The sequence below is a fragment of the Rissa tridactyla genome, chromosome 3 (assembly GCF_028500815.1).
Source record: "Rissa tridactyla isolate bRisTri1 chromosome 3, bRisTri1.patW.cur.20221130, whole genome shotgun sequence".
NCBI classification, from domain to species: Eukaryota; Metazoa; Chordata; class Aves; order Charadriiformes; family Laridae; genus Rissa; species Rissa tridactyla.
Window position 1 is genome coordinate 42,397,415 of NC_071468.1, and position 12,457 is coordinate 42,409,871.

The 12,457-nt window shown below is 37.9% G+C and overlaps 1 protein-coding gene across 1 annotated transcript in view; it reads right to left on the reverse strand.

The window, feature by feature from the left end:
• Positions 1-253: 253 nt before the first annotated feature.
• FMN2 (formin 2) overlaps positions 254-12,457 on the reverse strand; it is a 177,298-nt gene continuing 165,094 nt past the window's right edge. The window contains exons 19-20 of the mRNA XM_054197192.1: positions 2,527-2,608; positions 254-1,109 (exon numbers count right to left, since the gene is read on the reverse strand). Coding sequence (XP_054053167.1) covers positions 1,083-1,109; positions 2,527-2,608 — 109 coding nt within the window. The 3' untranslated portion in view covers positions 254-1,082. The remainder of the gene's footprint in view (positions 1,110-2,526; positions 2,609-12,457) is intronic.

The following is a 12,457-nucleotide window of genomic DNA, read 5'->3' on the forward strand; positions in this document are numbered from 1 at the left end:
GTCAACTAGTTGGTAGTCTATGTTCTGTCACTAGAATTGGCTACTGTTTTCCATAAATGTTAATCCCCATGTGCATCTTTTAATGTCTCTCTAAAGGAGTTTTAAATTAACTGTAAAGCTAATTCCAAAAGGCAAGTCACGTACATGTGGCCAAAAGCCTGTCTGACTTCAGTGATCAGCAGTTAAAACTATACTATACCTTCTAAAGTTCATGTAAAAGTATTAGCTGCTTTATATATTAACAAACTATATAGCCAAATCTCTCTCATACTCTCTATGATACTTCTGTGCTTTTCTGTATTTTCCTGCATTTCACTTACTCTTTTTTTTTTTCTTTTTCTTTTTTTAATGCTGGATTTCTGACCCCCATACCACCTGGCATTCACTATCTGGCAAAAGATGAAGTAAAAGTATCCTGCCTTATCGATTTTAAAGATAGTTACAGTAAACATCTTGTTCCACAAATATTTAGTCATGGAGGGCAACCAAACAAGTTGGGAAAGCATTGATTATACTGTATAAACAGCACTTAACGATTCAAAATACAAACTACAAATGCCAACATGAAACGGATACAAACAATTCACTAGGAGTAACATTTCTTTCCCTAATCTAAGTGCAGTGCCATGAAGTATTTGTGTTAGACAGATGTTGCCAGTAGGAATGGAAATGTTTTACTGTATCAAGTAGCATTCGTATGAAGTTCAACTTAATGCAATTTTCAGCATGTTCAGAACTGATGCAGATGCCGCTTTTTATGCATGCTGACTTGGCCTATTTGTAATATACCATACACTTTACAAAATACCATTTTTGAGTGGCAAAGGAGATACAGAGTACAGGGAAGGTGTTTCAAGTCCATACCTAGTCTATTGCTGGGCACTCCATTAAAGTGATTACATTCGTGAATGAATGTACAGTAACACATCAATTGGTGGAAAACTCTAGAGAACAAAAAGCGAATTCAAAAAGGTCAAGAAAGCAAAAGATCAGGATGATGTCGTTTCCTTCCCCCTCACTCCTCACCCACAGGCATGTTGCATTTTGGTAACCAGGTAACAATGGCTTTTGCTTTTCTTCTCTCAGATTTTCATACTTATCTTCGCTTTCTGAAAAATAAAATAAAATAAGCATAAAATTGAGTACACATAAATTCACGTCACACAGATATGAAAGTACAGAAATACATAGGCTAACATTCAATTATACTTACTGTAGAATTTACTTCACAAATAAATTTCCTTTGAAGCTAGAACTGAGCCAGAATGTAGCCACACACTGCTTGTGAAATATTTTTGTTTACTTTCCTTTTCACTGTAGCAAATTTTCAGTAACACTGAAAGTCCCAGTTTCAGTGCAAATAGTAATGATACAGGAATAACTAAACCTATAGTTATTTCTTAAAAAAACAGTCTCTCGGTGTCTTTACATATGGCAAGATATAGGTGAGGTGGAAAAATCCAAATCAATGTTAGTTTTGGTTGTTGGGGTTTTTTTTCTTTTTTTTTTTTTTGTTTAATAACATCTTGATCTGGTTTCAAATAAAATTGATTAAATGAAATCTAGTTTATCATTCCTAACCAAACTGTTACTCCATTTACATTTCTTATGGCACTAACCATGGCCAATTCTCCCTAAATATTCAGAATAAGAAACAATAAATGCAACGTTATTTCTTCCTGTGTCAGATTATGTTAGTTAGAATATAATAAATTACCACCTTACCATTACAGTAACATAGCCCTGACTGCAAAGAAAAGAATTAAATCATGCCTGGGAGGGGATGGACACGGACACATGAAAAAAAAAATCTTCAGTTATAATATTTTACAAATATAATTGATGACCAGTAGCTACAGGTATTTTAATGTGAGATGCCAGATTAATTTTTCACTAGAGGAATATTCATTTTCTGTAAAACCGGCCATGATCCCAGCAATGCTTAGGCAATCATAGTGGAAAAGTTGCATTGAATGACTAGAATTACTCCTCTAATGGCATTAAAGTTATTTATCTGTTTCCAGAAGAATGGTCAGAGCACAGTATTATCTTTTCTAGGGTTGCTATTCCAAACGAATCCAGATCAGTGCAACAGAAGCCACTAGTATTTGATACAGGGATACAACTTGAAAAATGTGTATCTATCGCAATTCTTCCTTATATTTTGTAACTGTAGAAAAGGGAGTGAATACAGACTGAATAAGCCTGAAGACTGAAACGGCCTTTCTGCCTTCTAGGTGCATCCCACACCAAGCCTGGGATGCAGGCAGACGGGCAGCGTGGGGCAGTAATACACTGCTCTTCCTTGTGCTATGTTTGTGCGGTGGAGTAACGTTCACAACCACCATTCAAGTTTGTTAATCTAACACCTTTTATGAAAACGTTGATCACCAAAAAAAACCAAAAACCAAACCAAAACACACAACAAAAAACAAAGAACTACAAGAATAACATACCTATAAAATGCAAAGAGAAAAAGGTAGAAGGAGGGATGGGAACAGAAGTATAGCTACAATTTTTACTTACAATTCCGGAGTCATGTTTTGGTCTTATATTGTATAGCGACTTCCCCTTTTTCTGCCTGCAGACTTCCTCTGCTTCTTTAACTCTGAAACGAGACATGATTTATAAATATTCATCTGGACCAAAACCATTTCCAAAGACAGTGCAGTATATAACTTATAAATTTAGGCCTGAGGACACAAGTGGATAACTTTATTCCCCATATTTTCATTAGCGCGCTCTGCACAGTAACACTTGCACTCCATGGCTGTTGCTGGACCATGAGACTGGCACTTACAAGGACAGGCATAATCAATGGCATAATCAAGTCTAGTCAGAAAAGCAATCAGTACTTACTGTAGTTGAAGATTCAAATATATCAGGGTTTAAAATACACTGGATGAAGATTACCTTTCAGAGCATTCATGTCAAACACTGCTAAGAAAGCTCCTTTTCTTTTTGTGACTGTTTAAAAACCATTCTTCATTTCCAACCGCAGTACTTCAACTAGAGTTTAAAGAAAGGTTCTCACTAGGCTATCTTCCCTTTCACCCAGTTTTGTTTGGGTCTGAAATGGCAAAACAGCTCGAACTAAATTTACAATCTTCACTCTCTAACTTAAAATAAAAATGGAAAATTGCAGAATCGTTATTAAAGAACGTGATGTTTACAACCAAGGTGGCGCACATCACTATGCACATCTCTCTCTTTCCAAAGCTGAGGGTGAGCAGCAAGGCCTACATGACCCCCGGAGATGAAAGCACTTGGACTGCTTGGATGTAAAGAGAGGAGCAGATTCCAGAAGTGAAAGAATGGTGCTTCCTGACTTGGCAAATGGTACCAAACTAGGGCCATGTGAAATACCACCAAATGCCACATTTTTGATGTGATAAACGTCCTTTTTGTCATGCAGATAGGGAAGGAACCTGAAAGGCACAGGGCCATACTCTGACTGAGAACCTGCCAGAATCAGTCTGGTGGGTTCAATGGCACACTGTAAAATGTTTATTCACCATTTTTACTCATTTCGTAGATCAACCTTAAAAACACACATGGTTATTGAAACACTGATAATGCAGATTGAAGTTATGAATTCTCTGAGCTTCAAAGACTTTCTGGATGATGCCATTAAGTGGTGTGAGATGTGTGAATTATTTTTTTTTTATGAGAGATGAGAATATTATTTATAAATAAGAAAGTACAAAATAAAAATGTAAATCCTATATTGGCTTGCTGTTGCCAACAATGTAGACTTTAGATGGCACTTACTCTGCCTTTTCATCATTATCCAACAGTGAAAAAAAGAAACAACAGTAAAATGATATTAAAGAAATGATATATCTGTGGCCGGTTCCTTGCGGTTCATCTCCAGACCACTTGCATGTCTGCTATTTCACTGAGGCTACACAGGGCAGTGTGAAAATCAGACTTCGCGTTACTATTATTTTTAAATATTTTTTTTGTGTGTGGTAAGGGCCAGATTTTGAAAATATGACTCCAGCTGGGTCTGCTAAGCACATTAAAAAAACCGCCTTCGCATTCATCTCTCCTTTATCCAACTTCACCAGCCACACCTCGTTCTTTTCATAAGTTTCAGATTTATACTTTCAAAAATTAATTTAAACGTCAGTTCTTTTCCAGCACTTCCAACAAGCTGCTCTCTTCATTTGCTGGCCTTATATTTTATTGATGTAGGAAGACCTTTAGGTGCACAGGTGGGGGAAAAAAAGGCTTTGAAACCTATTATTTTCAAGCTGTAACACTTTCTATCTGACTGCAAATCAGAGAGAATGCTGCAGCATAATATAGAACAAAAATGTCAAACAGCCAAGTAATTCACCTTTAAAATGTATTTAAATAGATTCAGTAAAAGTGGCAGCCAAAACGTGGTGATAGCTTTAAATAGAAGCTTATGGGAATGATACAGAATGCAGTAAAATTCAAAGACATTTTCTTTTTCCTAAAATGCCACTTTTTCTTCTGCTTCATGTTCTACTTACATCTGAAGGAGGAAAAGTATCTGTGACATTGACTTCCCATGATCTTTTCCAAACAGTCAGACACATTCCAATCCATCAAAAGCCACTCTTACAAAGTCAGATATAAAACAGCCCGTCTATCATATAATTTCCTTTTTTCCTAATGCAACTATAGCTGTCTCCCTTCACTGGTAGACATAATTTAAATAAGAAAATGAAATGTTACTTCGGAGTAAATTAGTATCAAATCCTGGGGACTGTACAAGTACTATTGGGGTTATCAAAATGACTGTTTTATAGAAGCAATGTAATATATGCAGGTATTCAGACTACTCATCATGCAAATGACAGCATATGTAACATACAAAAATATTTACCAAACCAGTTCACGCAGATCCAGATGTTATTCTCAGGAAATGTCAGGGAATCTTTAGTTCCAGCCTCTGTCCCATCTAAATATCCCCCTTCCAGGACAGATTGCCCACTGCTCGCCTAAAATACCAGGTCACAAGATAGCACAGCTCTCTGTGGGTCTCACGTTACTTCGAAACAAAAATCCTCATAGGGAATGGAACTGTTGATAATGCAGTGACAGAGGTTGTTTTCTAAAAAGCAGGTCCCGTTAAGTGTCACTGTCAGTGTAATAGGTATAAATGTTCTGCTTCTGTTAGAGAAATAGCTATTTGGAGAGAGGCTGTCTCTGCTTGAAACAGCAAAATGCTAATAACAATGCCACTCTGAGTGAGGAAGTCAGAACTTCTGTGTCCCTTAGACTGCGCTTGAAAAAATGATCCACAAGCTCCAGACTGATAAATGACAACCTTAAGCTTGTGCTACCCATTTTTCTAGGATTATGTAAGACGTTCTGGTCTCACTAGCATGGTTGCGGTCCTCAACTTTTTGGGAGCTTTTGTGAAATTCCTTGGAGCTTGAGCCTATTTATTCATAGCGACGGGAACGCAGAAGATGAGAAGCATTACTCCCTAATGCATTTAAGACAAAGCTGAGAGCTAGCAGCCGCTCAGTTCCAGTTCCAACCATATCACTGACTCACTGTGTGGGTTTGGGACAGCTCGCTGTCTCTTGGCCCCCATCCTGCTCTCTGTGCAGGAAGATTCAAGGGGTTGGACAGAGCTTCGCTGAAGCCAATACGACCCATACGTATGCTTCTTCAGCAAGAAACATCCTTAGAAATGTAAAGATAGCAGACCAAAAGCTCATTGTGAGGAGGCTTAGTTTATGACCATGTTACAACTGGAAGCATGGAGAACTGTATAAATCTACAGCTATATCTATAAAAAAAAAAAAAAGTCAGCAGACTAGTGAAATATAGAGACAAAGGCAATCATTAGCCTTCCACAGTGCTAAATCATAAACCTGCAAAGTTGTATCCATTTCTACATTGTGCAAATGTATTTTCTGAAGACTGATCATTCAGCTACATTAGGTTTTTATTAAATGTAAAATTAAAATAACCTAAACTTTCTGGAAGAGCAAAAGGATATGTTTTGATACAAAAATCAGTACCATTTAAACTGCAAGATTTGGAAAAGCAGATAAAAGGTTATCTTTGAAGTAAGGGCAATAGTCTTAATTCAGTTGGAAAATAACTTTTAATTGCCACTGGCAATTTTTTGTCAACTTCTTAAGTTTTCTCCACTGGCCCTGACTGATTCATCATCTTCCCATCCATGAAACTAACAAGATTTAGGCAAAACCACCTTTTTTTGTCAACTCATGCCTGGTTCAACTCATATTTCTCACTGTGGCAAATTCCTGCATACTTTCCTCTTGCTCAGGCTTTTCCTGCACTACTTCCCACTGACTTCAGTGAGACCCTGGTCGCTGTGGAGGTGCAAGATAATAACCTAAGACCAAAAGGTACAAAAATTGTATGAACACCAGTAGTTATATCAGGAAGACTGGGTTAACTATTCAACTATGGTGGGTGGTTAGAGCTTCATGAAGAAACTAATGGATCTAATTCAATACTGGGAGGAGGGAAGAGGATATTTGGAGAAAACAACACAAGAGCTATGAATCTGTGAGCCTCCCAACAGTCACAAAAGGGGAAGCAATTGCAGCAATGACATACTTCCAGGCTCTAGGCCAAAGTGACACTGCTGCCTTGCCAATGCAGAGCACAAAGAGCTCAAAGAGCATGAAACAGTTAAAAAGACATTCCTAGGAAAGGAGTGGGGAGTCAATTGTCAGGCCCTATGTGGAAAGATAGGCTGCCACAGGGGGAGGCTGTGGAAAAAGAGGCTGAGGAAGGTGGGTGTTCCCCGGTTCCTGAGAATTATGACCCTTAGGCAAAGGCAGGCATGTGTATAGATCCATTTATTGTTCTGAAGATCTGTTTTTACTTAAACTATTTAGTTCTATGCTACTAATAATTTCTGTTGTAGAGGCTGTCAGTCTCTTTACATAGAGCCATTGCCCTCATCTGCAACCAAATACTCAGAAGCAGGACAGATGCTCAAGGCATGATCTGAGAGTGGGCGAGCAAGACGGAGGTGACAAGGGACATAGTGCACTCTTGAAGAAGCCAGGCGGTACAGTTAACTTCGTAAGCATGATGGAAATAATTTGCAAGCTTGTAGAGTGCTAAGCTTCTTTGCTAGACTGATGCTTAAACTATCTCACTTCACGCTTTTCAACTTTTTCTCAAACTCACTTTCTTTCAGTAAACTGACTTTGCTTCATTTGCTATCAACCCCCGTCCCATCTCACGTCAATTACGGCTTAAAAGTCAGAGTATCAGTTTGATAGGAAAGATAACATCAGCTGCATTACCGTTAGCAATTTTTGCTAAACTGTTCTTCTCAGCCTAGACAACCAGAGAGTCGCTTAACTCTCATTGTAGTAATCTGAAGAGCAGAGGTATTAACAGCAGTGACCCACCATCAGGCCCAGGGCAGTTTCTATAAATACTAAATAAGAGTGTTCCTAACTCGAATCCAGACACTTACATCTCCTTAAATACCAAATTTAGCTAAAGCATTGCTTGCATTATTTCAGAAAGGATATACTTCCTAACAGCCCCAACAATAAGAAAACATGTAGGGAATGTACAACAGTGGGCAACCCATGGATCAGTTAAAAAAAAAAAATAAAAAAATCTGCAAGTGAAGGAACAGCCAGTCACTTAGAGAGCCCAAGAATCAAGGACTCGAAATCTGCTACTTAATAAGATTCAGAGAGCCTAATAATTGTCACCCATAACAAAGGAAGTAGTTTCTTATTTCCATCATAGTAAAAACTCTTCTCCAGCACTTTCACCTCCTTCTACCTCATATTTATTCAGACAAACATACACAAACTATGATTAAGTTTAAAGACAGTCTGTAAGATGAATAAGCAAGTTATACTTTGGCACGCACACGGGAAAAGGAAACCAGACATCCTTACAAACCCAAATGACAGAGTATCTTTATCTACCTTCTAGACCAAAAGCCAGCCTGGCCACAACCTTATCAAGGCTTAGAGACTTTCTGTCATCATTCAGTCCATTGAGGGGGGAGCCACTTTCCTGCCACTAAACATTAATAATTTTGTCTGAAGTATCTGTGGCAGACAGATTCATTTCCTACCGGCTCCATCTAGGCTTGGTAGCCTTACACTTCACTAGCGAGCACTATGACTTGACAAATGTAAGCACAGTGAGAAAGCTGGGAGGTTATATGCCTTAGACAGTAGAGCTGCTCACAAAAACTTCCACGATAATCTCAGACAGACATTACTTTTACAGTTTGACAGTATAGTTCATGAAACCAGAAAGACATTTTTCTGCAGATATTCTGTATTTTTAAACATAAAACAAAGCTGAGGCCAATACTCTTTATACTACTAAGTGCTTATTATCAGATAAATAAAAGGGGTGTTGCCAAAATATTTTATGTAGGTTTGTCTGGGTTGGAGATAACTTGTTTATAATAATAACAACAGTACCTTTACAAATAAAAATGAATAAAAAAAATCCACAGCAAAAATATCAAGTGCCAGATGTCTTTAAGACTTCCAGAGCAGAAAACGTTAAAACTCTTTCTTTGAAAACTATGCCAGAGCAATGTGCCTATATTTTGTTCTTTGACCCAGTTACTAAAATATTGAAATGATTTTTTTGCTAAGGAGTTTCTCTTTAGTGAAAAAGCAGAAAGGAAAATTACAATTCCCAACATAAAAGTAGAGTAAAAGATGTAGAGCTTTTACTTTCACGCCAATAGGGTTGAAGTGATGACACAGATATGATTCAGTAACTGACTTTATACAGATAAGAAGCACATTGTGACGTACCTGGTCCCATCAAACTGACGGATGAAACCTAACCTCTGCCTACCAACAAAGAGATTATGTATTAGACTGTCTTGACATCCCTGCCAGCTCCTTGCATGGAGGACCAAGAGACAGACAATGGCTGGCTGAAAGACACAGCGATTAATCATACTTTGGCTCGGAGGACCAAGGACAAATAGATTAAAATGTTTTAATTTGGCCACTTAACACAGAGACTAACCTGTAGCAGGACCCTGAATAAGATCTCTCCTCTGTCAACAGTGTAGAGTAGACTTTGGGGAATACATTTCAGATTTCCTTCAGTGTGCATCATGTCAAACGGGCCTAAAATAAGGCTTGGAAGCAAACTGAAACTGAGGCCAACTGAAATGAAAATGAGACCTTTCCACTTGCAGAGTCTTACTGTAATCCACAACACACTTCAAAATATTCTGAAAGAATTTCAATTCAGAAGTATTCAGTTACACTCAGTTCTATCTGGCAATGATGTTCTCAGTGATCTAGGGATTCTGCTCCTATCCGAGCAGAGATACACAGATGCGCATAAATACAAAAAAGGATACTGTACTGAAACATGTTTTAAAGATGACAACTTTAGCATTGAAGACAACTTCACCTTGAAAATGTAATGATGTAAAAAAATAAAGTTAGGGATGACTGTGATTCTAATAAAATGCAAATGTGCATATACACACTTAAATACATGTCCTGATTTCTGCCATCAAATTAATTTTTTTTTTTTTTGCTTGTAAAAGTGGACAGTATTTCATATTATATCTGGCTACCTTCAGGCAAGATGGAAATCACTTTCCTACAGACTTTGCATATGAAAATTGAAGTTGTTTTAAGAAAAGATAGTCATCACCTTGCATTGTTTTTCTTGGAACTGAAGCCAGGTTGCTCTCAAAGAAGCTGGCTGCATTCTGCGCTATTTGGTTAGGAAATTCAACAGGAAATGATAAGGGAAGGGAACAAGACTGGAGGTGAGGTAAAAGTGGTAACATAATCTGCAAGCAAAAGAAAGGAAACTCATGAGTGAACGGAAATGTGAAACTATGTGCTTGCTGTAAAACATTTTTAAGCAGCAGGTGGGGTAAAAGAAGGAAAAAATGCAATGTGTAAAAAGGAATGACTTGATGAACAAACTATGTGGAGAAGGAGACTATCTTGAAGAGGATATGGAGGCATGCCCTGGACAGATGAGTTGCTACATTGGGTATACGGGGGGCTACTACACTGGATAATTGAAAGCTACAAGATTGGCAGTACAAGCAAAGATGAGAATTGAGTGAATAGAAGAGATCACTGGAAAGAAAAGCAAAAAAAAGTAGAAGTCAGCCGGAGAGCCACAGAATTAGAGATCTCCAGTGCAGGAGATGGGAAAGTAAGAGGCCTCTAACTTTGCTGCATCAGGTGAAAATAATCATATCAAAAGGTGCCCATTCATAATTATGTAATGACTCAAAATGACTGCAGACACAGCGAGGCTTTTCCCAAAAATATAAAAAATCCCCCTGATGTTAGACTACTCCCTGTACTCATGCCATAAAACACATGCACACAGCCATGCCCTTACACTTAATGGATGTTGCCATTAATATGCCAACTCCATGCACTCATTTGGCAAACTCTCAGTAACCAAGGAATCTAACATCTTCAGGATCAGTCTGGATTACAGTAGATTTTAAGTCTTTGTGAGCATCTCAAACTTTTGTGGACAAATATTTTAATGAGAAATACTGCTCATATATAAAACACTGCAATAATTTATTGCACCTCAAATACCAATGTAATCATTTACCAGGGAACGAACAAATTTCTCAAGTATAGAAAGTGTAGCACCTCTTGACAAAAATTCTGCTTAAAATTTTTAGTGGTGCAATATTTTTCACCAATATGCAAATATCTGTTGAGTATGTTGGGCTGATTTTTATCTTCAGAAAATGTCATTCTTTTTTCAAGAAGTGGTGAACACAAAGGGGTTTAAAAGCCCGTAAAAATCTCTATATGGTAGGAATCGTGGTATCCCATCTCACTATACCCTAAACTGTCACAACCAGTCTGACATTATAGCCATGAAAACAGGCTGCAAACTTCATTATGAAATGATGATTGGTATCTACTTCCTTTTATGCACAACACACGTACTAGGATGCAATGTAATGTGCCAGCATGATACACCACAATCACCAGGTAAATAAAGAAGGGACTGATGAAAATCCCTTCTGCTGTTTATGTGGGAACATTCTGGAATCTGGCCTCATGCTAGTCACAAAAATTAGGAAGGATCACAGATTTGGAATTAGTTTTTTACTAGGTCCTTCACTTTGTTCAAGTTTACTATTTGTATGCACCAGTTGGCTTACAATTGCAAGTGGAAATATTTGTTCCTGCCTTACAAAACACAGTATTACTTAAAAATGTTAAACTAAGGTATTTAAAAGTAATTTCTACACCAAAGATCCAGATTGAGAAACTTATGTCCAAATACTTTTATTTTTCACAAACTTCTCCCTCAAAAGCAATGCTAAAACTGAAAGTTACTGCTCTCCTCCCCTAACCAAAAAATGATGGTGTTTTCATTGAAAAAAAGGACTAATTGCCGAAAGTGCACAAGGAAGTACTGAAATGAATACTGAAATGAAAAAAAAGTACTGAAATGTTGAGCAGCCTCTCTCAGCTGGACAGCAAATTGTCTCTTTGTGAGGCACTGCCTCAAAGGACTGTTCCTAGCTTCTGAATTGCTGGTGTGTTTGGGCTTAAGTAGATTTTCCAATGCCTGAACAGTATCTTCTGATCAGAAAACTATTATATTCGAGTTAAAATTTTGAAATATTCTCAAAAACTGAAGATCCTTTTAATTATTCAGTTCAAAGTCACGTAAGCTACATTCTGTTTTGAAATGTCATTATGAGTTGTAAAACCAAGCCTACCAGCATGCAACTCGGTTGACTAGAGAGCAATAAAGACATTGAGATTAAAGTTCCCAAGCCAGAAAACGTATCTACCCATAACGACTTACCAACATAACGCTTGGAGCTTTTAGTTGGCATTACAACAGCATGCCAAGCAAAATGTGACCCCACTAAACATACTCCACATTTTCATCATTTCTCTCTCATGTTGCCACTCCACGTACATTTTTCTTCTCTTTCCTTCCTTCTCCACATTTCTTTGCAAATGCATATTCCCATGTCCCCCGATTTCTCACTCTCAAGTCTGACTCACTGGTTCCTATTATAACCGTTAACAAAATATCCCCTAAATTACTCCGAGAGGACATTGCTCGTGCTATGGGATTTAATGCCCTCCTCTGCAAGCAGAAGTGGCAGCTTACCAATATGCTCCTCACTGTGCAACGTACAGATATCCAATGCCAGACTTTAAATTGCTCAACAGCAAGTTTTAAATCATCCTGCCGAGAAGTCTGTAGGGAGACATACCAGTCTTTCTGCAGGAGGAGATCAATGAGCTGTGGAGACATGCTGGCCAGGAATCTCCCTTTCATCTAGATATACACAGTGTGACACACCAGGTGCCAGCTTAACCGCTATTCTTACGGGAACGGGCAACTTCTACATTTGAGAGACGAGTGCATTTTTTTGAGTTTATAGATTATTTTTAATGTGTCAAAGATTTATCGTGGGAGTTAAAGGGTTGAATAAAGTCAGCCAAAAGAA